The 25,033-nt window shown below is 37.9% G+C and overlaps 2 protein-coding genes across 22 annotated transcripts in view; one reads left to right on the forward strand and one right to left on the reverse strand.

Annotated features, from left to right (window-relative positions):
• Nrg4 (neuregulin 4) overlaps positions 1–6,432 on the forward strand; it is a 165,440-nt gene extending 159,008 nt beyond the window's left edge. For all 20 annotated transcript variants that reach the window (XR_013343770.1, XR_013343781.1, XR_013343771.1 and 17 more), the window contains one exon: positions 6,191–6,432. Coding sequence is in view for 2 of the 20 variants with exons in the window: in XM_026400563.2 (XP_026256348.1) it covers positions 6,191–6,228 (38 nt within the window). In the remaining 18 variants the exon portion in view is untranslated. The remainder of the gene's footprint in view (positions 1–6,190) is intronic.
• On the reverse strand, positions 943–23,464 carry Fbxo22 (F-box protein 22). 2 transcript variants are annotated; one of them, XM_026400561.2, is made up of 7 exons: positions 23,267–23,464; positions 22,781–22,919; positions 18,527–18,614; positions 17,847–17,942; positions 12,623–12,787; positions 6,435–6,600; positions 943–3,617 (listed from the first exon to the last, which is right to left on the reverse strand). In XM_026400561.2, exons 1-7 carry the CDS (start codon positions 23,407–23,409, stop codon positions 3,200–3,202), a joined length of 1,215 nt encoding a protein of 404 aa, XP_026256346.2. In that variant the 5' UTR covers positions 23,410–23,464; the 3' UTR covers positions 943–3,199. The 2 variants fall into 2 exon arrangements, with proteins under 2 accessions (XP_026256346.2, XP_026256347.2); XM_026400562.2 differs by lacking the exon at positions 12,623–12,787.
• Between the last annotated feature and the right edge of the window lie 1,569 nt (positions 23,465–25,033).

Below are 25,033 nucleotides of genomic sequence, written 5' to 3' on the forward strand. Positions count from 1 at the left end.
CTCACTGGCTGTGATAAGTCATTAGAGATTAAAAACTTTGATAAAAAAAAGTTTAAAAATGAAAAACTCCATATAACTCTTAGCACCAAAACATTAAAAGACATTTATTGGCTTCTGCCAGTGTTTACAGTTGCATACATTCTAGTAACTAGTCTTCAGTTGTGGCACAGGGCAGAAGTGAAATATATACAATAAAAATAACGTAAATACTTGACTACTTATCCTAACCTATATAGGGCCCACGTTAAAATAGCTTTCTAGTACACTCTACATATATATTAATTTTGTTCATCAAACAAAGATGTTATTACAGATTTCATTTGACATTTTCATTAAGCCGACTCACACTCAGTTTTTACAACTGAAAAATCAAATCAATCATGGAATCTCATGATTTACCATCAGGGAAATTTGGGGTCTTCTGTTTCCCTTAAAACTGATTTTATGGCAATGCTAATTTGGACCAGACCGTATGGGTATGACAAAAGCAATTATATTTTTACTTGAAAGGCTCTTCAGATTACATAGAAAGTTCTAGATTTGTGAATTTATTCTTGCAATATAATTCTCGGCACGTTTATTTTTTGTTAAATGTGCAGTGTAAATCATGGCAAATCTTTTTGCTCTCTGGCTTCATGGGTTGAGATGATCCTTTAATTTTAAGCAAAATTGAAAAAAATAGTAGTGAAACAACCTACTGTTAAATCATTCCACAGGGTATATCCCCAGATCCACCTTCCCTCCTCCTCCTATTTCTATTTGGCTGTTAAAGAGTTTTCATTCTACTTGGACCAAAGGGAATGGAAATATGTTCCTTGATGCAGCCTTTTATAAAGCAAACTACAGCCCCACAAATGATTTTGTTTTCAAAGTATAAGAAATCTGTGTTTTTAAATGTCTTGATTAAATAAACCATCATATCATCTGATCTTAAGACAGCTCAGCATGTGAAGACTGTAAGGATTCACCTTTATGTCTGTCTTTTTTTTTTTTTATGTGATCATTTTTGCAGTTTCACAAGTGGCTACAATGGTTTGCCATCTCAAGGAATTTCAGTAATTACTCTTTAATGCTTGCTTGTAGGACAGATCTTTCAAAACTGTAATATAGCTCTGACTTTAGTTAAATTACTTGCATACAACCTCACAGCCTCTGAGATGCAGAAAGGATGGCTTTTGTTATCGAGATATACTATTACTTCTATTGGGTCAAGTTCTCCCCTTTTTACTTTGTACTAAGATTACAACCATGTGATTGAATGATTTTATTGTCTCTGACAAGTGCCAAAAGGCTAACCTATTAAAAGAAACCCCAAAACAATGTCAGATGTTTAGCAAGTTATCCTGTGGCAGATTCTCCTTTGAGAAGTAGCAAAACATTTTATGAGTATTAATTTTTAAAAAAATCCATGTAATTCTCATGCCTATTTTATTCATAATTTCAGTTTTTAAAATCCTCCTTCCTCTATTATTCAACGAATTCTGATTCATATCAGGAACAAGATTTCTAAAATATTTGTGTATGTTTCTACTTAAGCATATTCAAGGACTAGGATTTTGGAGTTACTAGCTAACTTATCAGTGTCAAATAACAAAAGTTAATAGAAAAGTTAACAAATGGCTAAAGAGAAATACAGATTAAAAAAAATCTCTCAATCAAACTTTTCTTTGGACTTTTCTGGAACTCCAAAAGGAACTAACTCTTCAGGAATATTTAAAATACTCATAAAATAAAGGAACCTTTTAAGTATTATACACATGAATAGCAAGAGAAAAATCTACGAGGTAAAAAGTTGGGAGAAAAGTGACAGAAAATCAGGAACAATGTTAATACATTTGATTTTACTTATATTGCAAGTTTTCTACTGCCCTGTTAAAACCCCTAATCACTACAAAAATGCCACGTCATTTATCTCACTTTATAAGATCATATACAATAAAGCCCTAGGGATGGAAGAAGAAGGCTGCTTAAGCAAGCTGATTTCTATTTTGTAAAACAATCACTCTGGGGTCAGGCAGGTCAGGTCTGCTATGGAGGTACTTCAACAAAGATATACAGGGACCCAGAATCTCTGGTTTTCTTCCACAATGGGTATTGCCTCCTTGGCAGCATCCAAGATGGTTCATGACCAGATGTACATTTCAAACAAGATAAAGAGGCAGAAAAAGGGAATCATTTCCCATCATGTTCATCAGCCAAAAAACAATTATACCTGCAAGAAACACTGAGAAATGTAGTCTCTGTTCTGGGAGGGACATGCCCAAAATGTTTGTTTCTATCACTGTGATAGAATAAAAGGTAAGAATGGATATTAAGGGGATACTGGTATTCTCTGCCCCTCTCAAATATTTGTGTGTCAGAAATTCAAACTTGAATGATAGGACTGACCAGCTAACAAATACCTACATTCCAGTTTTTCATTTACAAAGGATTAGTTTGCTTTTGAAATACAGAAAAGTATCTGAATGAGTTTATAAGGTATGTTTTATTGGTATAAAATCAAAATAAGGTGATAGAATTTTCTGGTCTGCCAATTAGCTATACGAAACTATGAGAAAAATTTCTTCTCTTGGAATTTCTTTATTAAGGAAAATAGTTTTATTTATAAAAGTCTCTCAACAATTTTATCTGAGCAACTTTTAGAGTATCAAAACAAAGTTAAATTTTTATCATAAGTAAAAAAGTAATTATATTATTACAGTATCTGGGGGGGGGACTGGTAAAATTGGAAAGCAGAAAGATTGCTCAACCCATTTCATTTTTCTCTGATATTAAGGGAGGAAAAAAATATCTTCCAAATTCTGCTAAAAGGTCATTTCCAATACAAAGAGGTAGATGCAGAATGCCTTAAATCTTTATCTCACTGGTGAATCACCCTTTGATCATTCCTTGCAGGAAGACTATATTGAAAGTCACCTTATACAGCAGCTTCGACAGGTGAACACAGCCACAACTTCTTTGCTTGTGCCCAACACAAAGCTTTCAACTCGTGGTGTGTATTGTGTACAAAGTTGTCCTTCATCTAATATATTAAAAATTACCCAAATGTGATCTCAGAACATCTATCAAAGCTACAGAACAGACAGAGCTAAAGTTATCTTTTTTTGAAATATACATATCCCAAATTTCCATTTTGTGGAAAAGGCAGAAGTTGAAAGTCAATACTTTGAATACTGCAAAAGCCACTTTAAAGATGGCTTTATTTAGATGACCCCAGGTGAATCAGTGCCATTATTGTTGTATAGCTGTGAAACAGATCATCATCCTTTACCTCGTTACATTTTCTCAATATAAAGTTCCCAGTGACTATCCGGTCACATCCAATTTCTCCATTTCCAAAGAAGCCAAACAAGGGAACATTAGGGAAAAACTTCCTAAATGCATCAGCCTCTACATTCCCTTTGGCTCTATAATACTGAAAGCCCCTGCCAACACATGCAAACATGAAGCCAATGGTATTCTGTTCTGGAATGTTGGCTGCTTTGAGGCGCTGCATGGCCGCCTCAGCAGTCTTCTCATCATTGACATCCTCATTAAGAAGCACTGTGGCACTCTGGATTCGCTGCCCACTAAATGACAGTCCAGCCACGCCTGTGGCATCAATATCCAGAGGGTTCCTGAAAAAATAGAAGAGGGGCAATGTATCATGAAATACCTAAAGTATAGAAGAAAACCCCTATGATGCACTGAGGGAGAGACACTGCTACCTTTAGCAGCCTCTGCCTGGTCAAAGACCACATCCCAGATATAAGTGGTATGTTAGATTGTTGAAGGCAGATCAAGAAGTAAGCAGCTGTCCTTTTCAGCCACAAATACAAAGATATGTCATGCACATTCACCAATATTTTCTCATTTAGAAACCTAGTTAATGAAGCTTCTTGGTATGATTTACACTGTGGTATTCTTCCCTACCACCTGTCAAATTCTGAAAGAGATGTATTTAAAAATAATCATGGAATTTTAAAACGTAGTTTTAAATAATTAAATATAATTAAATTTTAAATAATTAAAAATAATTTTAAATTAATTAAAAATTAATTTTAAATAATTAAAAATAATCATGGAATTTTAAAAGTTAATACTCCAGAAGTCTTAGCTTTATATTTGTTGTGTAAACAAATACTTACTTTGAGCCTAGAATTTGGCTTAGCCTAATCATAAGGACTTCTGCATTGTCTTTATTTACCTGGCACTTTTTTTTTTTCATTAGATAGTGTCAGAGTTATAAAGTATAGATAGTGAACACCCACTGGGGGAAAACAAAGTAAATGCCTTACATTTCTAATTTCTATCATTTTATCAACATATGAATCTACAAAACGGTTAAGATTCACTGGGCTAGCAGGAAACCAGACTCAAAGATTAAGAAGATATTAAGAATAGCCTGTGCAAAACCAGTTTGAAAGAGGCAGAGTCCATCTTCTTTTTTTTTTTTAATTGTTTTTAGTTGTAGATGGACACAATATCTTTGTTTTATTTATTTATTTTATGTGGTGCTGAGTATCAAACCCAATTCCTCACGCATGCAAGGCAATCGCTCAACCACTGAGCTACAACCCCAGCCCCTCTATCTTCTTTTTAGGTTCCCTTTTGTCACATTTCCTCTTTGGCATACAATTGTAACACATGTTGTCACTCTCTTGCCTCAATTATTTATCTTTTGGGGGGCTGAGGCAGGTTGGGTTATCCGCTCGCTGTTAAGATGGAGCATTTATGGACTCTCTTAGCCACTGACAGAGAACAAAGAGTACGTTAAAATTAATGTGTGAGGTGTAATTATTTTAGGGAGCTTATTTCCCATATTGGTATAAAAAATAGATGATAAATAGCCACACCAATAGATTTATAAGTCTGAAATAGATGTTAAATCACCATTGGTTATTTACAGTTTAAAGGTAATAGCAAAGAAGAAAATCTAGGGAAGAGGGAAAATAGATAGTACCACTGAGATTCAGATGTATGTAAAGTCTAGTATTTGTTATCCTACTGTCTAAAATTTAACATACTTTCTTTCTCACTTGCAGTCCAGGGACATTGGACTTAGCTGTTTACTTTCCCTGGTACATCAATGGAGGCTACCAGGAGAGACCCTGTAACTGGGATGATGTATATTGGGATGATGTATATTACTCTTTGTCCCATGTCACCATTCCAGGATCCAAATACTAAACACAAATACAGTGAGGAATAAATACTAGTGTTTAGAGATGGCATTGGGGGGTGGAGTAGGAGCTCATGTTACTGCTTTCAGAAACATGTCCATAGCTCAAACTCAAATTTGAAATAGAGACCCTGTGCAGCAACAAAATGAAACAAGATTGGAAAGGAAGTAATGGATCCAAAGATAGGATATTTCTATCTCTGAAAGCAAAAGTTTTAGTAATAAAATCAATTTTCAAACTTGAAACAACCTTTCAAAATGGTACAGAATTTCTAAAATTATATGTTGAAAACCAATAAAATACCTGCAAGATGTTCCATGGAGAAAAGGTTTTGTGACCAAATAGATTTGCCACAGATGTTATTCCACCCCACATCCCTAACACCAGAAGATTTCTAAAACACTGAACATATTAGAGGCTCTGTCTGAGAAGTTCTGCCCTGAAAATACACTTTAACCATATGTGTCCTTCTTTTAAAGAAGGAAAAACAGAAAGTGTGGAAATAAAATGGCTATAGTTTGCTCAAGAGAATTCCTCTGTGAGCCTTGGAACACACTGAAAGGCTGTAGTTTGCCTCAATCTTTAACCTCCAAACAATGCTGTCTGAAAAGAATATAAGACCCTAGACTAGTATTTGTTATCCTACTGCCTACAACATTTTCCAGTCATGGAGCTTAGACTAACTAGCTGTCTGTTTCGAAAGACTGCTTACTGATGACATTCTTGCAACAGCCCCCTATACTATACAGCTTAACATGTGGACAGACCCCAACATCAATCTAAAGTCACTGAAAACAACTTGAGTAGCAGAGTCAATTAAAAATTGTTCAAAACAAGTTACTTGGCCTCACCCCATTCCTCCCCCTTTCCCTTTAAAAACCTAGTCCTCTTTCCCCTTAACATCAAAACATTTGTCTGGTTTCTGATTGAACCTGTGTCCCTGATTAGCAAATCTATTCTGTACTTGGGGGAAAAATGCCTTTGCTTTTATTTTATTTTAACTTAATTTATGATTTCTTGTTATGCAGAAATGGCATATACTGAGGTCACAGAGTGCCAGAGCTGATCAACAGGCAATGCTGAAAATCAATTTTAAGAAGAATGTGAGTCCAACTAAGAAGACATTCTTAAAGGACAATACAAGTTATGTTTAATTCTTCAACTATAAGCAGAATTATGTTGAGTAAGCCCCTTAACCTAAGTCTACAGTAATGAAAACCTGAGACCATTTCCCTTCGTTCACAGAAGAAATCAGAAGCACAGAAAGCTTACTTTTCAGAAGTAAATGATGACAGGTTGTCCACCTGGCCTCCAGCCAAGATGATATTCATATCACTGAAAGTACTGACTACTCGCTGCAGGTAATTACTGGCTCCCACCTTGCAGCAATTATAGCCAAAGATGAGGACCACTCGAAGTTCAGGGTTATCTACAAGACCTGCACAGAAACGAAAAGCAATAATTAAAAACAGCCTTAGAAGAGGAATTATCTTATACATCTTGCAAAACGAAATGCTACTGCTAATTACTGGCACTCTTAATGAAGTGCAATTTAGTGCTTCAGCTGTCAAGTTTCCCATTTTTTACAAACTTTTAAATACTAACTCGAATTCTTAGCTGCAATTATTTTTTTTCATTAGAAAACCTATTTGAAAATAATACAATCAATACCCAACAAGTAAGAAAGCAAGAAAGAAATTATGTACTGAGCAGCAGCTCTCTATGGACATACCTGGTTCCAAACAGACCACCACCTGAAATGAAAGGGACACTGGTTTGCAGAGAACAGTAGGATTATCAGCTGAGGAATTTAAAGAGCCAAAGAAATTTCAGACAAAACACACCAACTACATGTAGTTGAGTAAATGGTACCCCCTACAGTGCATATCCACCTTAAACCCAATCTATCAATGTGAGCCTCTTTTAGGAAAAAGAATCTTTTCAGACCTCACTAAGGATCTTGAAATGAGATCACCTGAATTATCCAGGTGGACACTTAAGTCCAATGACAAGTGCCCTTAAAATAAAAGACAAAGGAGAGAGTCAGAGGAGGAGGCAATGTGACCACAGAAGTAGAAACTGCAGTGACGCAACCATAAGAAATGTCAGCGGCTATAAAAGCAGAAAGAGACATCAGATTTGCCCCTAGAGCCTCCAGGAAGGAGTGGGGCGCTACTGATACCTTGATTTCAGACTTCTGACTGCTTAAATGTGACAGAATAAATCTGTGGTGTTTTAAGTCATCAAGGTACTTTGTTACAGCAGCCTTGGGAAACTACTATACCACAGAAATATAGGTTCTGTCCACCTACTGCAGGGAATAGGTGGGAGTGAAGGTGGATTAGCCTTTGGAAAACAGGAACAGGTTTGACCTGTGGCATATGGACTAAAAGCAGCTAGCAACAGGGGGCGGCAGAGTCCTAGGGATCAGGCTGTGTTTGGGCTCCCAAAGCTCCCTCCCAGGGTTTCACTTGAGCCTCTGGCACCTTGTTTATAGAAGAACATCAATTAGAAATTCAACAGCATTATCAAAAAGAGTGGCTTCTGGGACAGGAAAGAAATCCAAAACCTAACCACACTTGTGTTTCCATTTGATTTGGCCACATGACTTCCATCTTGATAGACCAAAGGTGAGGTTACTAGAAATAAGGCTCGTTCAACAAAATATGGGGGTAGGAAAATGACTAATTACCAAACCAAATAATGATTCTGGGAAACTGCCTCTGGGTCATTTCTAATTCTCTACACAATAAATCACTGATTTGGATAATGAAAGGATGTTGTTATTTCTTAATACCAGGTCTCACAGATCACTACTAAAGGGTCTTTTTTTTTTCTATTATAGACCAGCCTAGCAAATTCTGAGAGAAAAAAAAAATTATAAAACAGATTTTCAGTTAGAAAATGCCTCTGGATCAAGGGTCTAATCTTATTTTACAAACAAAATTGATAACCCCAGAGAAGTGACTAGCCCAAGATAATGTCATGGCTAGTCAAAGAAAAGTTAGGAAATTACTCAATCTACTTACTGAGTAGTCTCAATAAAGTCTTCAGTGCAAAAAGGGAGGGATATGACAGAAATATTACCTCAGTAAGCCCAGGGCCGTCAACACACTGATGAGTGCCTTCCCTCCCAGCTTCACATCACTGAAGCTGGTCAGTCCCCTTTGCTTCAGTTACCATTCATCACCTGATGGTTCTCAAATTTGCATCCTGCATCCAGACCACTCTCCTGAGCTCTGACAGTCAACTGTCTACTTACTATCTCCATCTCAAATTCAACATGTTCAAAACAACTTTTTTTTTTTTTTAAAGAGAGAGAAGTTGTTTTTTTTTTTAAATATTTATTCTTTAGTTTTTCGGCGGACACAACATCTTTATTTATATGTGGTGCTGAGGATTGAACCCAGCGCCGCGCGCATGCCAGGCAAACATACTACCGCTTGAGCCACATCCCCAGCCCCTCAAAACAACTTTTAATAACTTGATTCCTCCAAACTGCACCGTCTAGTCCGTTCTTTACTGTGAAACTGTATCCAGCCAAAAACCTAGGTGAGATCAATGCCACTTCTCTTAATTCTCAACGTCAAATATTGAATCAGTCACCAAATGCCATCCATTCACCTCTGAACCTTCCCTGGAATTGATCTACTTCTCTTCAACTCCACCCGCTACTACCCTTGCCCCAAATGCCACTTCTTCTTGCCTTAACCAATACAACAGCATCCTGTTTTTCCTGCATCTGATTTTTAAAAAATTTAATGTGAATATATAGCTATTATGTACAAGATAATGTTTTGAAATATGTACACTACAAAGCAAATTAAACTCATCCTGCATCCACTCCTGTGCTCCTCTACAACAACCAGCACCCTGCAGCCACAGCAGCATTTTCCAGAGACATTTCTGATCATGCCATTCCTGTATTGAGACTCCTAGCTTCCCAACATTCCTCCTTTGGCCTTCCTGACTGGCCTCTGCCTGCGGGTTCAGCTTCCATCACAGACCCCTCCTCTCATGCCTCCCAGGCAGGATATTCTTTAGGTTTCCCAGCTGAGCTGTGGGAACTCACTTCTACACCCTCACAGTAATTACCAGGTTTTTCTATTTCGTTCTTTGATCTCTTGGCTATCTTGCTGTTTTTTTGTCAGCAACCAGCAAAGAATATAAAAACCACCCACAATACTCCTTCCTACCCAAGCCTCCTTTCCATCTTCCCAAGGTTCTATTAAGTCTATTAAGCCCCCTGGTTGTATGTTTTCTAGCACATCTGTGCTTCTACCTGGTAGTATGGTTTTTCATTCAGTCAGCCTGCCCTGCTAACTGGGAGGTCCAGAAGGCCGGGACAATGTCATCACAAACAGAGGCTTACACGCAGCATATACCCAGTTTTTCTTTTTTCAAATTTTCCAAAAATATTTTTTAGGGGCTGGGGATGTGGCTCAAGCGGTAGCGCGCTCGCCTGGCATGTGTGCAGCCTGGGTTCGATCCTCAGCACCACATACAAATAAAGATGTTGTGTCCGCTAAAAACTAACTAACTAAATAAGTAAATAAATATATTTAAAAAAAAAAAAAAAAAATATTTTTTAGTTAATGCACCTTTATTTTTTATTTATTTATATCTGCTCCTGAGAATTAAACCCAGTGCCTCACACTTGCTAAGCAAGCGCTCTACCACTGAGCCATAACTCTAGCTCCACAAACTGCTTTTTATGAAATTTTACTGAGATAGTTTTTGCATCCTGAAGAATCAATTGTGGGTTTTGCCCCCCCTTCTCATTCCAGAGACTAATTTTAACACAGAATATTATACAGACCTTACAACAATCTACACCTACTCTCTTAATGCACATTCTGGTAAGATTCCTCCAAAAAGAATATAACAGTATGTGTATAAAATTATGTGTACTATAACACTAGGTCAGATTATGTCATCTCCTATATGCAGGGTCTAGCTAGTAGAACTATAATTAAATCAAACACAAGATCCCTTGTCTTCAGGGCCATTGCCAGTTTTATAAGAGAATTTAGTCCCTTTTATTATGAGCCTTTCACAGGACATCTTATAATCGCTGCAGTTATGTACAATAAAGTAAGTGAAGACAAACTAAGTCCATAGGCCAAATCCAGCCCACATCCCCTCTCTCTCTATAAACAGAACTTCATCCGAGCACAGCCATTTTTCTACGCACTGCCAACTGTATTTGCACTCCCACAGCAGAGCTGAACGGATGCACCTAAGACTATCTGGCTGGCAAAACCTAAAACATTTTACTATCTGGCCCCTTACAGAAAAACTTGGAGGGACACTGATATGAACAGAATGCTTCCAGTGTCATAAAAGACAGAAAAGGATCTGGCCCCCAGTATCTGGTTCAGCAACCCAGGCCCCACATCACAGCCTCCAGCCACTCACTCACTCCTTGTCTAATTGAGATGGTCCAAATTTAGAAACACATAAAAGTGGGACATAAGACAGCATGAGAGAACAGAAATTACCATCCCAATCTAGGCAACGCTTCAGTTTCCCAAAGGATGAAAATGATGCCTTGGCTCAAACTGATCACAGCAAGTAGCTCAGAAAAGAACAGTATATGAAAGCATCACCAAGCAGGATAAACCTGGGGCTGTGTCCCCACTCCTATATTTGGTCCACAAAGCAAACATGGTCTAACAAAAATTACAATTTTATCATAAAATGGATGCTTTCTTCTGCTCAAGATTTTGGCTTTCTTGTGAACTGACAAAATGAGGATTCTAGCTTCAACCAGGGCTACATATAAGAACCTCAGTGAAGACTCCCAAGGTACCCAGGATAACAGAGGAGAAAGAACTGCCCAGGGAGGCATACCACTCCTCCAGACAAAGGAAGCAAAAAGATTTGGCCAGAAAGCCTTTAGCAAAAACATTAAATCAAAAGCCAAAACAAGTGTCTCAGAGGGGGTCTGATTTTCCTAATTGTTTCTCCCACATCTTGCTGCTTCTGTCCCAGAGTTCCCTACATCTGCTCTCTGAATCACCACTGTCCCTATCTCCTAGATACAAAATTCAGAAGTTATCACTAAGTCCCCCAGTCTCTCTACTCCCTTAGATCTAATCATTTGCTAATTTCCTCCAACTGATTCCCTTCTCTTCAGGCCCTCGTGCTTTACATAAGTCATTCATTTAATCCCCATAACTCTGTAGTTATTTTCACTTTATAGAAAAGTAAACAGGTTTAGAAAAGTTAAGAAACTCATCCTAAAAGCCTGGACAGTAGCAGAACTAGGGCAGATAAAAAACTGAATTCTCAATAGCTACACTACCCTGCCTCACAGAGCTGGCTGTTTAAACTTTCCATACTCTTCCTATATATGTTTGCCATCCTCCAATTAAATGGCCTGCTGCTCATAGCTACTAGTCTTAGTTGCTGATGCCCAAATTTTGTGTTTTGGCCTTTTTACATTGTCAAGGGTAGTTGTAAAAACTAGTCTTAATGTGGCTAGTCCTCCCCGCCCCCCCATTACTAAACCAACCAAATCTTCTCTTTATTGCTACACATTTTTTTTTTTAAATTCCTGCTGGGATAAGCGCCACTTCAAATAATGGAGACTTATCTGTACCTTAACTTTAATGAGTTAAAGTCCAATCAGTTCATTTGCAGATGTAGATAAAAGGCCTTCACAATGTTTTGCTTAAGTAGCTAGTTTGTTGCTTACTGCATTTTTTTCATCAAAACTTGGACCCACAGCCAGCCCTCTACCTCTTCACATTCACCTCTCATGACTCACCTCTTCCAGCCACACTTCCTGCCTTTTGGTCCCAGTACAACCCTGACTGGATAGACTGTGCCTTCCCAGACCTTTCCTAACACTTCCCAATTTCACTATGCCAGTTCCTATCTTATTAGTCCACTTAGAGACAACTTGTTTCTTCTAAAACCTTTTATAATAAATGTTTATTTATAAGTGTAAAATACTTTTCAGCTTACAAAAACAAAACTAGGCAAAATTATAAGACACTATTCAAAGAGCAAGAATTCCTTCAAAATCCATAATTAAATACAAATAAATGTATTATCCACAGAGTACTAATGTAATTGTTTTCATTCTGTCCTCTTGGGCTTTAAGACAAACAATTTAAAAAGCAAACCAATTCTAACAAAATGTACAGTACTGCTTTTCAGCGGCGGCAAGGTCTGGCCCTGCAGCGGACGTCAGATTTAATCGTTAATTTCAATGCTTCCGCACTCCTTAATCTCCAACTTTCTCAATAAAATGATTTGACACCAAAAAAAAAAAAAAAAACACAAAATGTACAGTACTAGCTTCTGTGAATCACTGGCTTGAATTAGCCATGTTGCCAGTAACAGGTGTACTTCATTTGGATTCTCTTAAGGGAAACTAATATCCACCAACAAGCCAAAATTAAAACAAAGTTAACCAACAAAACAATTAACAATAAATAACAGTAACTTACCTACTTCAGTAAGTTGATGTCTTTCAAGTGTTAAGTTCTTTGGATCTTTAGTAAAATGAAAGGGCTGTATTTTTATTCCTTCAATTTGAGGAAATAATAGAGCAAAACCTGATTCTCCAATTTCTATTTCCTGAGGTCGATTGCTACCTGTTCCCATTGGAGTTACTAGGGAAAAAAATTGCAGTTTTGAGAACAGATTCAATAAAAACAGAAATTGATTTGGTAACAATGTAAACTGACCAACCCCACCTAGATAACTGCAGTTTAAGTCACTAATACAAATGCCAAGCTAAATAACCACTATTGGGGATAAATTATGCTCAGCTTTGGTGTTTTTAGGGTGTAATGTCATGATGTCTATAACTTACTCTCAAATGGCTCAGAAATAAATGGTTTTTATAAACAAAGAAAAAACAAATGTTGCAAAAATTTTTTCAATGGAGGATACAAGGGTGATTACTATGTATTCATTCTATCATGCTACTTTTCCACAGGCTTTTAAGTTTTTCAAAACAAAAAGTTGAGTAGCAAATACATTTTCATAGTAAATCCACTTTTTTTTTAATATACCTTTTTTTATTGGTTGTTCAAAACATTACAAAGCTCTTGACATACCATACTTCATACATTTGATTCAAGTGGGTTATGAACTCCCATTTTTACCCCGTATACAGATTGCACTTTTAAAAATTTATCCCAAAGAAATTTGCTAATTATGTAAAGTATATGTATGCACAACTATTTTTATCATAGAATTAACAGAAAGTAAAAGGGAAAAAACCTAAATGCCCTACCTTAGTATTTAGATTAAAAGCTTCATATATACAACAGAATGTAGCCATTAAGACTGATGCCAGATATGTATCTGCTGACCTGAAAATATGTTTGTAATGTGCTGTGCATTTTAAAGGCAGATGTAATAGAGTACCCCCTCCCCAAATTCATATAAGGCCTAACTTCTCCTTTGTGATTGTACTTAGAGATAAGGTCTTTAAAGAGGTAAAAGTTAAATGACATCATAAGAGTAGGCACTATTCCATCAGGATTAAAGTTCTCATAAGAGGGGAAGAGACACCAGGCTCACTCTGTACAAAGACAAGGTAGGTATACAAAAGGAACAGAGAGAAGAAGGCTGTCTGCAAGCTTCAGGAAAAACTAATGCTGAACTTGGACCTCCAGCCTCCAAACTATGAGAAAATAAATTTGTTGTTTAAGCCATCCAGACAGTAGTATTTTGTCCAACCCTAGCAGACTAATACATAATACAGTAAGTTACAAATCACAGAAAATTATATTCTGGTTTTACCTACACCACAAATATAAACACAAATCTTATAAAGTTAATAGAGTGGTTAAGTCCGTGGTGCTTATTTTTTTTCTTTTGTGTAATACTAAATTATTATTACTAGCGTAAAAAAGAAAAAAAAAAAACTGGCTGGGGTTGTAGCTCAGTGGTAGAGCACTTGCCTAGCTTGCATGAGACATTAGGTTCGATCCTCAGCACCACATAAACATAAACAAATAAAATAAAGGCATTCTGTCCATCTTTAACTACAGAAAAAAAAAAAGTGTTAAGCATATCACAAACCAAATTGACCAAATTTAGGGCAAAATGAAAATATATATATACTCAAAGAGAAAATTTCCAAATCAAACCAAACCCACAAAATATATTCTGAATTAAATACATGAAAACAAAAATTCAGAATTTATGATAAGGCCCTTTGTTCCACGGAAAATATCAAAATGTAAGAGCAATTTTTTTTACATGTGTTTAGAAGACTGCAAAACAATCTGCATTAAAATAACAAGACTCTTTTGTAGGGGTGGGGATGTGGCTCAAGCGGTAGCGCGCTCGCCTGGCATGCGTGCGGCCCGGGTTCGATCCCTAGCACCACATACCAACAAAGATGTTGTGTCCGCCGAGAACTAAAAAAAAAATAATAATAAATATTAAAAAATAAAATAAAATAAAATAAAATCAGACAAAACAGCGCTCTGGTTTAAAAAAAAAAAAAAAAAAAGACTCTTTTGTAGAAATTGATATACTGAAAATGTATGTGAAAATGCAAAGGACCCAGAGAGCCAAATAATCCTTAACAAGAACACTGATGTCTACAAGAATCCAGATGATATTATTTGGTTTAAGGATAGAAAATAGATTGAGGGAAGAGAATAAAACCCCAAATCAGGCTCAATTATTATTTTTTAAAATTTTACTTGTAGATAAACACAATACCTGTATTTATTTTTATGTGGTGCTGAGGATCAAACCCAGTGCCTCACACGTGCTAGGCAAGTGCTCTACCACTGAACCACAACTCCAGCCCTGGCTCAATTATTTCTAACAAATTATTTTTGACAAAGTTGCCAAGACAACATAATAAGGAAAGAAAACTCTCAAAGACATGGTGACAGAATAACTACACAAACATGGGGAAAAAACTAACTTTAAACACCTACGTTACAAACAAATATAAAATTAACTCAAGTTAGGCCACAGAACTAAATATTAAAGCTAAAAGTATACAGTTTATAGAATAAAATATGAGATTAAACACCTTTGTAAATCTGAGATAGACAAAGATTTCTTATAAAGGACATTTAAAAAATTAACCATGAAAGAAAAATATTGATAAACTGAACTTAACTAAAGTTTTCTGCTCATCAAAAGAAACTGTTAAGACAATAAAAAGCCACAGACCAGGAGAAAACATTTATAATACCTACACCTGTTAGAGGACTCAAACTATATAAAGAGCTCCTAAAACTCAATAAGACAAACATTCCAATAAAATCAGTAAAAGACATTTCATAAAACTGACATAGAAATAGCCCATAAACTCATGAAAAAGTTCTCAGCATAATTAGTCATTAGAAAACTTTAAATTATAACTATCATAAGCCTCTTTATGCCCATTATAATGGCTAAAATTAACAAAAATCATGACTATTGGGATATGGAGCAAATGGAACTCTCATACATCACTGGTTTGGAAAACTGGTGTTTCCTTTTAAGTTAAATTTACATCAACACTAAGATCCTCCTATTCCACTTCTTGGTGAGTGCCTAAGAAGAATTTTAAGACCTATACACAAAGGCAAATGTTCTTAACAACTTCATTCATAATACTTAGGAACTGGAAATTATAACAATGTTCATCAAAAAGAGAATGAGAAAACAAATCATGATCTACTTATATAATGGAATGCTACTTGACAAATTTTTTAAAGAATTACTGATTAACATAACAAACAAATCTCAAAAACACATTGTTAAAAATATTTATACTGAGTGAAAGATAAAACACAAAAAGAGATCACATCCATTTATGTGACATTCACAACAGGCAAAACTAACCTACAGTCACAAAAATCAAAATAAGTTTTCAAAGGCAGGAATTAACAGGAAATGAGAAGAAACTCTCCCAGGTGGTGAAAGTATTTCCTATCTTGACTAGTGGGTTGATTACAGAAGGGCATAAATTTGTCAAAACTCAATAAATTTTAAACTAAAGATTTTACATTTGACTGTAGGTAAAGTTTATCTGTGGAAAAGTAACATATGCACCTGTAAAAAATGAACAGATTTTTCTCAAACTTGAAAATTTTCCAACCATAAGGAAGGAAGATGGGACTAGTAACTATCATGGCTGTTTTATAAACAATCACTGTACAGTGGCCTAAGAAAAATTATCTTGGTGGAAACTTTGTTCAGGCACATGAGGAACTGACTCAAAGAAAGTACCAGCTGTAGAGGAATCAGAAACAGTAAAAAGGGTAATAGGAAACCAAGAAGATACAAGAGACCAAGCCCTGACTAAAGGAGCTGGAATGGCACTGTCCTGACATCAAGATCACAGCAGAACTTAGGGGGATGAGAAACACAAATCAAAACTAATGCCGAGTAAGGCCAAGGCTCCCAAGGGAGAATGTCACCCAGGTCTGGCCCTACCCTCTCTCTCCTCCCCTATCCCCCTCAGCAGAAATTTTAAAAAGAAAAAACTTGTATGTTTAGAGAAGCCACAGTAGATACAGAGGGGAGACCAAGAAAATGATGATGCAAGGAAAAAGAGCTATGATTCTGTATTTATTAGTAACCAGTAATGGTAAAGAAATGATCAATCATTTAAGGACAATTCAAAGGTTTGAAGAAAACCAGGGTCACTGCTATCGTTTCTTTAATCCAATCAGAAATGGCATGCCTGAGTGGGTGGACAGAATAATAGTACAGTAGTGGGGAGCTGATGAAACAGTCCCTATCAACTATGTATTTACCCTATTCATTTCTCTTGAAATTCTTTGTTTCATTATACAAGATTCCCAAATTTACAGCAAAAATCTTTTGGAGCTGCAGAGATAGCTCAGTGGTGGAGTGCTTACCAAACACAGGAAGCCCTGGGTTCAATCCCAGGCCCACAAAGAAAAAAAGTTTTCAGTGAAGATTAAAAATGCCAGATTAAGGAGAGCTGGGGCTGAGGCTCAGTTGGTAGCGCACCTGCCTGGCATGTGTGAGGAAGCACTGGGTTCAATTCTCAGCACCGCATGTAAGAAAATAAAGGTCGGTCAACAACTAGAAAAAGAGGCCAGTTTTTAACTTGATAGTACTAGGTACTATCAAGTCAGAACAAAGAAAACAATAATAGCTAACATTTGCTTACTGCACATCTCTTTTTAAATGCACTACAGGTATTAATTCATTTAATCCTCACAATACTCCAGGGATGGTTCTATCACCACAATCATCATCCCATTTCACTGATGGGGTAACTAAAGCCCTACAGAAGTCAGATAACTTGCTCAAAGTGCCACAGACACTAAGCAGTACCGCTGGAATCCAAGTAGGTATGTATCTTAGCCACTATACCTGTACTGCCTCAACAGACTCTCTTTCCCCCATTACCTACAGAAAACAAAATAATAATAATAATAACAACAACAACAATGAAAACAGCAAAAATTCAGTGATCAAACATTCCCTCTAATGAATGGCTATTGAAAAGAGATGCATTATATTTGTTTTATACAGGTAGCAGCACTGAGACTTGAATTACTAACTACAACAAACTTAAGTCAAATGTAAAATCATGGCAAATATGACCAACTTTATTGTATTTTAAATGACCAGAAAGAATAATGTGCTTTTCACCTACAAATAATTCACCACTCTATAGGACCCCACTTAAAGCAAGGAAGAAATCATCAAGTTGCCAATTTCTCTCACCTACAATTCCTGGGGCCACAATCCCAAGGACTTGGCATCGTTTTGGAAATAGCTTCTCAAGTGCCAATGCAGTTTCCATAGTAGTTCTTTTCCTTGCTATAATAATATAGTAGCAAAATTATTAGATATCATCCATTTACATTTAAATCTGACAATGTTAAAAAAAAAAAAGGCAAATATTTGACAAGAGAATGATTTAAAAGAAAGCCTAAAAGCTTCAATTAAAAGAAAAGGTTTCTCCACTTTGGCTCCTGCATTATATTTTAAACTCTAAATCTGACCTTTAGCATTACTAGTTTGTTTTTGACATTTGTTTATGTACTGCTCTTGGCCCAGTGACATCAAATTTAACAGCTGCAGCTAAATTTGAAGCTTGCTGTTTACTGTACCTCTTCATTTAGCTGATGTTACAGCAGAACTACCATGACTGCAGAGTCAAATTAGACAATGATAAACCATTGTCTAAGTCAAACTCTGGGCCTCAATGTGCCCATCATGGATGCTTCGTCTGCTTTTTCTCTTAGCAAGCCAAGAACACACAATTACCTACAGGATCTGTAGGTAAAAGGGACCTGATAAGCCAGCACACTAAAAGCCTTGCTTAGGCAAAGTCATAAGTAACTCCATAAAGAAGGTACAGAGTAAAATGGGGGTGGGGGGCTTTTTCTTTTGATACTTACCTCTCTTATGGCCACGACACTCTTCTAGACTAATAAAAGTTTCTGAATCAGCCATGTAGAGAACTGTCTGTGGTAAGATACGAACATTCTGCAAAGAAAACAAAAAATCAAATTGAATCCCATAATCTGTGACCACTTTCATGGTATCTCCCTGGTCCAAACTACTGATGCCCCCCCACCTTCCCTTCCTTTAGGGCAATGTTTGGTTCCGAGTTCATCTACTTCTCATTCTTCACTCTAGCCCTTGCATTTTAAGATCATTTTACTGAGCACCTAATTACTTCTTGAAGTCAAATCCATCCCAGCCCTCAAGTTCATTTTTATAATGGTAATTTAAGCTCTTAAGTACCAGCAAAAGATGACACCTGCTTTAACAGAAACCTTTCACCAGACAGAAGGTGCAATGCTGCTCTATTACTCCTCTCCTTGCTGCCTAGCATGTCAAATAGTCCAGGCTTTCCTCATATCTAGCCCCACCTTCAAGCTTCCTTGAAGGACCCTTAGTTTCCTATTATCAGACATGCCCATTTCCCCAGTCCCCTGCAGCTCTCTTCCTGTCTTAGTCTGCTCCTAGACTCCCTCAGTACTTGGGATCCTTATTTGTGTCCTATCTCCTCTACAAGCAGGGCTTGCTTATTCATATTCATTGATTTTTCACTAAACTTCACATTACAGACATGTGGTTGAATTAAAAGAAAGGATGAAGATATTTTCCTTTTTTTTGGTGTGTGAAAACCATCAGAATAAAATACTCAGTTTATAATAAAGTTTCATTATTGGTCAGATGGGGAAAAAAGATGATTCATTGTAATTTGGTAAGTTCAGAGTAGATTCCAGATAGATAAACTTATAAGATACTAAGCATGATGACCTGTGGTAGCCTCCAGGCTGGATATAACCTATAAATATACATTCCTTGGTCCCCGTAGCATTTTTTAAAAATTGCAAAATGGTTGCCAAAATTTAAAATTCCACAAAATTTCTGGATAAAATGAGGATTTCCACATTCTTTTGAAAATCAGAGCATTCTAACAACACAGACTGCATGCCTCCTGACAGAAAGACCTGGTATGGCCTTACTATTCCTCTGAGCCACTACTCCACTTTAACTGCCATTCTGGCCGTCAGGGCATTTCAGTCTGTGAAACCTAGGAAAGGGGCCAAGAGGGTTAGGGCTTAGTACCGCCTCTGCCATATGCCAGCAGAATAACCCTCACAAAGTTTTAGGCTTCAAGTTTTCTATTCTTAGACAAATATTTGAAGTCTAGTCCTGAGATGTTATGATTCTGTCTTTTTTAGTCCCCCTGAAAAGCAACTGCTGAATTTCCCTAATTCTCATATAAAAATAATGCCTGCCATGGTAAAAAGTTGAAAACCACACAAAGTTTAAAAAAGCATGGAAAAAAATCTCAATTCTAATCCCAAAGGAAACTTATGTGTACATTTTGGAGCTTATTACTCTTCCTTTTTGTTTTTAATAATACAGATTAACTAAACATAATTTAGTAACCTGTGTTTTCACTTTCATTAACATTTTGTTTTATCATTAAATGAACCTTGAAGTTCATCACATAATGACTTCATTTATTAGATTAACATTAGGTTGTTTTTAATTTCCTGCATTATAAATGAAGCTCCAAAGAACATTTCTGTGGAAAAGTTTTTGCTTGAACTTCCAAGTTTTTCCAAACAACAAACCTGGAAAGAGCAGGATTTGGACCAAAGTGTCAGAAAAGAAAGTTTTCCAACAAGTCTGCCTTTATACACTGACCAGCTCCCTGGGTCTGGGTCCCAGAGCCCAAAAAGTTAAGGTGAAAACTGACACAAAGAAACAAGAAACAGGGGCTGGGGTTGTGGCTTAGCAGTAGAGCACTCGCCTCTTAGGTGTGAGACCCTGGGTTCGATCCTCAGCACAACATAAAAATAAATAAACAAAATAAAGATACTGTGCCCATGTATAACTAAAAAAAATATTAAAAAAAAAAAGAAAGAAATCGGAAACCGACCATCAGTCACATATGGGGCACTCATCTGCTATCTAAATATAAGAAAGATGAGAGCCAAGTTTTTCACTGTCCAAAAGGGAGGTACAAATATGAGCAGAAAGAAAGAAAGAATCCTATGTCGGATTATGTGCCAGGTGCAGTGGTGCATGCCTATAATCCCAGCAATTCAGGAGGCTGAGGCAGGACTATCACAACTTGGAGACCAGCCCCAGCAACTCAGAAACCCTCAGCAACTGAGTGAGACCCTGCCTCAAAGTAAAAAATAAAAAGGACTTGGGATATAGCTCAGTGGCAACACACCCCTAGGTTCAACCCCCAGTTCCACCCTCCAAAAAAAGAGAAACTCATGAGTTTCCAGATATAGATGGATAGAAATATGGTTGTAAATGGGCAAGAGATGTATATACATACATAGGCATGTTACATTCGGCACCCACATCTGTGGGTTCTGAGTTCAGAGACACCAATCATGGTTGAAAAATACTCAAAAGAGAAAAAAGTTAATCTGTACTGCAAATGCACAAACTTTTCATTATTCTCTAACATTATTTTCATTATTCTCTAACAATACAGTATAAACTATGTGGCATTTCCATTGTATTGGGTATTAAGTAATCTGAAGATTACTGAAAATATAGACGGATATACATAGGTTATCTGCAAATACTATATCCTTTACATAACAAACTTGAGTATCCAAGGATTTCCAAATGTGGATGGTGGGGAGTAGGGATGGGGTTGTCCTAGAACCAATACACAGTAGATCCAAAGGGATGACTATAAATACATATATACACTCCTTGGTTCTGTCCACTGACTGGGCTTTAAAGCAGTAAATCTCTCAAGAGCCAAGAGTACACTTAAAGTCCAGATTTTAGCTTCTAAATACCGTTCTCCACTTAAAGGAACCAGGGCTTCTTGGAGAAATCATCAATTTTAGGACTGAAGCAGATAGCACTTGACAAGCTTAAACCACATTGTGCCAGAAACCAGGCAAGTGTTCAAAGATGATGGAGTCATCTCTGGAAGACAATGAAGACAGCCTGAAGGGGCTCTCACTCATCAAACTGGGGATAATTTGAACACCAATATAAATACTGATAGTAACAGATGTACCTTTAAATAACAGACCAAGAGTATTTACAAATATAAGTGATTAAACTGAAAGAGGACTCAAACAGTTTCAAAGTATTTCTCCACAAAACACTTATTACAGCAGGAAACTAATTTTACAGTAAAGACACCTGACAGATACCAAGCAAATCAAGGAATTTAAGATAATCTCCTCAGTAATGAGACAAATGAAAGCCACATGCTACCTGAAAGAAGGCCATGAGAAGAGCAAACACCACTTCTGTGCAATTCTTGCCAAAGAAATATAATCTGAATTGAATAAACCTCAGACATAACCAGTTTATATATGCTCTACAAAACAACTAGCTTCTAATATTCCTAAGTATCAAGATTGGGAAAGTCAAGAAAAGCTTGAGAAACTGTTCCAGACCAAAGAATCTGAACTTTATTTAAAGTGACTGATTGGTAAAAGAATTCCCCACTGAATCCTTTTGTTATGAAGAACATTACTGGGGCAACTGACAAACTGAATGGAGTCTGAGGCTATCTGATGGAAAAAAATAGATCAACTACAGTTTCCTGATTTTGATGGCTGCATTGTGATTATGTAGAATTTTCTTGTTTGTACATTATACATACTCAAGTACAGAGAGTGATTAGAGTATCAGGTTGACAATTTACTCTCAAAGGGCTCTCTTTCACACCCTAGTGAGATATCAATCTCACTGTCTAACTTCACAGTCCACGTTTTTACCTCCCACTTACTGGCGCACCTTTTGAAAAGGGGGCCCAGAGATAGTAAGTAGTACAGGGCGGGCATTGAAATACTTGGGAATAAGTTTTGTTTCTTGGCTTTCCAGTGTGTAGCATTGAGCAAGAGACACTCAATTGCATTACCTGCAAAACAGAGACGGAAACCACTTGCTTCAAGGGAAAGGGTCTGTGAAGCTTTATTAGAATAGCTAACATCTGATGAATAGTCAAATAAATTACCCCATGCCCTTACCATACAGTCACTAAAGCTATCGTTTATTACAAAAGGCTTTTCACTGGCACAAGAAAATGTTCTTCCACAAAAACAAGGACACATACAATACTGGGATTTTAAAATTTCAATTCCCAAAGGCTGACCCACCAACCCTGCAAATGACTGCAGACACCCCTTCTTACTTGCCTCAAGCTCCTCTGCTACCACGCGGACCAAGCAATGCCCCTCCAGGTGGCCGGCCTCCGCCAGGCCCGCGGAGATCCAGGTCACGCTTCGATGGGTCCGCAACACTCTGCGAACACACTCCCTCCACAAGCGGCACACACTGGGGACGCAAATGCACAAAAGGTGGTTGGCATTCACCTCTTCCGTGGCTCAAAGACCGCCCCCCACCCACCCCCTAGCGTGGCAGCTGGAGATCCCTGCAGGATCCAACGTCCGCAGGTGAGGTAGGTGTGTGGGTGCTGGTTCGGCCCAAGAGCCAAACGTGGGAAAAAACCTCAGGGGGAACTTCGCACTCAGAAGAGTTCCCGGAATACTACAGCAAGGGCACTTCATAGGTCGGGGTTGCTTCAGGACGGACGTGGGAGCTCTTAAGTCCAGAAGGTGTCTTCCCACCACTCCAGCCCGGGGAATGCCCACAGGTCAGCTTCCCGCCTCCCCTCTCCTCACCCAGCCACCCGCAGCAACGCCTTGGCGGGCAGGAAGGTGAGCACACGCTCCACCACCTCCGCTAGGTTACTCAACACAAAGGTGCTCCGAGGGTCTGCGGAGGAGGAGCCGCAGCGGTCGCCGCCACCGCCCACCGGCTCCATTCCTCGCCAACCCGCTCGCACAAGCACTACGGCGGCTCGGAGGCACCCGGCTAGGCCGGCGTACGATTCCACAGTAAGCACACACTGCGCAGGCGCAAGCGCCACTTCCGGTCGGCTGGGCAATGGAGGGGACGCTGCGGAGGCTTCTGCGTGACCTTTGGCCGCTGGGTTTCCGGCGCAGGAGTTAAGAACGCTCGTCTGTTCTGGAATGTTGTGGGTGCGCGTCTTCTGGTGCTCCGAACTTCCACCCTCCAGCAGTAGAAACGAGTTCTCTTCTGAACCTCACTGTACTTGGAGCCGCTGTATTTTGCCAGTTCACATCTACGTCTAATTCGTGAGTTCCTTTAGTGTAGGAACTAGGCAGTATTTATTGGTCTTTATAAAATCCTTGTTTAGCATGATCCCCAACTTTTGGCAAGATCCATTTTTTAAAAAATTACTGTGAAAAATCGCCGCCTTTACTCAGCGCCTAGTGAAAGTAGTTAGTTTACAGTCTTTTTAGTTTTGCGTAAGCCGGCATTAGTAGCACCTCCTTTTGTAAGGTGGCCAATAATTACAGGGGAATCTCGCCCTAAACCATGCACCGTTTCTCCGCCTGTAGCATCATTTACCTGGGAACTATTGTTTTAGCATGTTCTCTTTACCTCAGGTTACTAAATCGCCACAGCATTATGTGTTTCAACAAACTTTGTGTCAATTCTAATGGATGCTGAGGAAGAGAACCACAACAGAAGGAATGGAAGTAGACCTGTTAATATCAATTCCAATAGCGCTCTTCCTAGCTAAGGCATCCTTAATTTGACTCCCAGCTAGAGAGTGAAATTGGATGATCTAAACTAGTGGTTCTCATTTTGGCCTCTAGAACCTTTACACACTTAAATATTGACACCAAATAAAACATTTTAAAATAATTCTATGTATTAAGATAATTTAAGTGAAAAATGACTTCCAAATCTCCCTCCCCCCAGTAGTAAATAGTGTGACATCATTTTACACTTTGAAAATCTGATTACTGGCTTAACAGGAAATGTGGATTGTAGACTCCGGGAAACTCCACCGTCCTTTCAGAATGAATGAAACCGGCAAAATGTTTTTATGTTAGGAAAGTAGTTTTGACCTTAAAAGCCTCCTAATAAAAGGTCTCCAGGATCTCTGAAATTTGAAAACCAATGGTCCAAACTAATCAGGATGGTTTTATTCTTTCCACCATCCACTGGTTTAGGGGTGGGCACTAGGAAAATTAAGAGGCAGTGTTCTTGGTGGAGTGGGACTTCTAAAGATTTCCTCATCTCCCAAGGAGACACTCAGAAAGGAGCGTTATCTAACCCAATACCAAGTAAGGCGTGACTGCAAGTCCAGACATGACATTCAATCCAAAGATGAAACTGGCACAGAAAAATCTCAAGCAGAGTATTGCCCAGATATACTGAGCCTACAGTTGTCCTACCTCTGAACATCTTATGAGATAACCTGAGAATTGTGTAAAAGGAGGCCATAGGTATATAAAAGGAGGAACAGATTATTTAAACTAGGGAAATTAAAGAGAGCCATGAAGAAAATGACAGCTGAGTGTGGATAAGGGAAAAGATTGAGGGAAAGCAGAGTATACCAAGCATGTACACAG

This window comes from Urocitellus parryii, chromosome 6, assembly GCF_045843805.1.
Source record: "Urocitellus parryii isolate mUroPar1 chromosome 6, mUroPar1.hap1, whole genome shotgun sequence".
In the NCBI taxonomy this organism is placed as follows: Eukaryota; Metazoa; Chordata; class Mammalia; order Rodentia; family Sciuridae; genus Urocitellus; species Urocitellus parryii.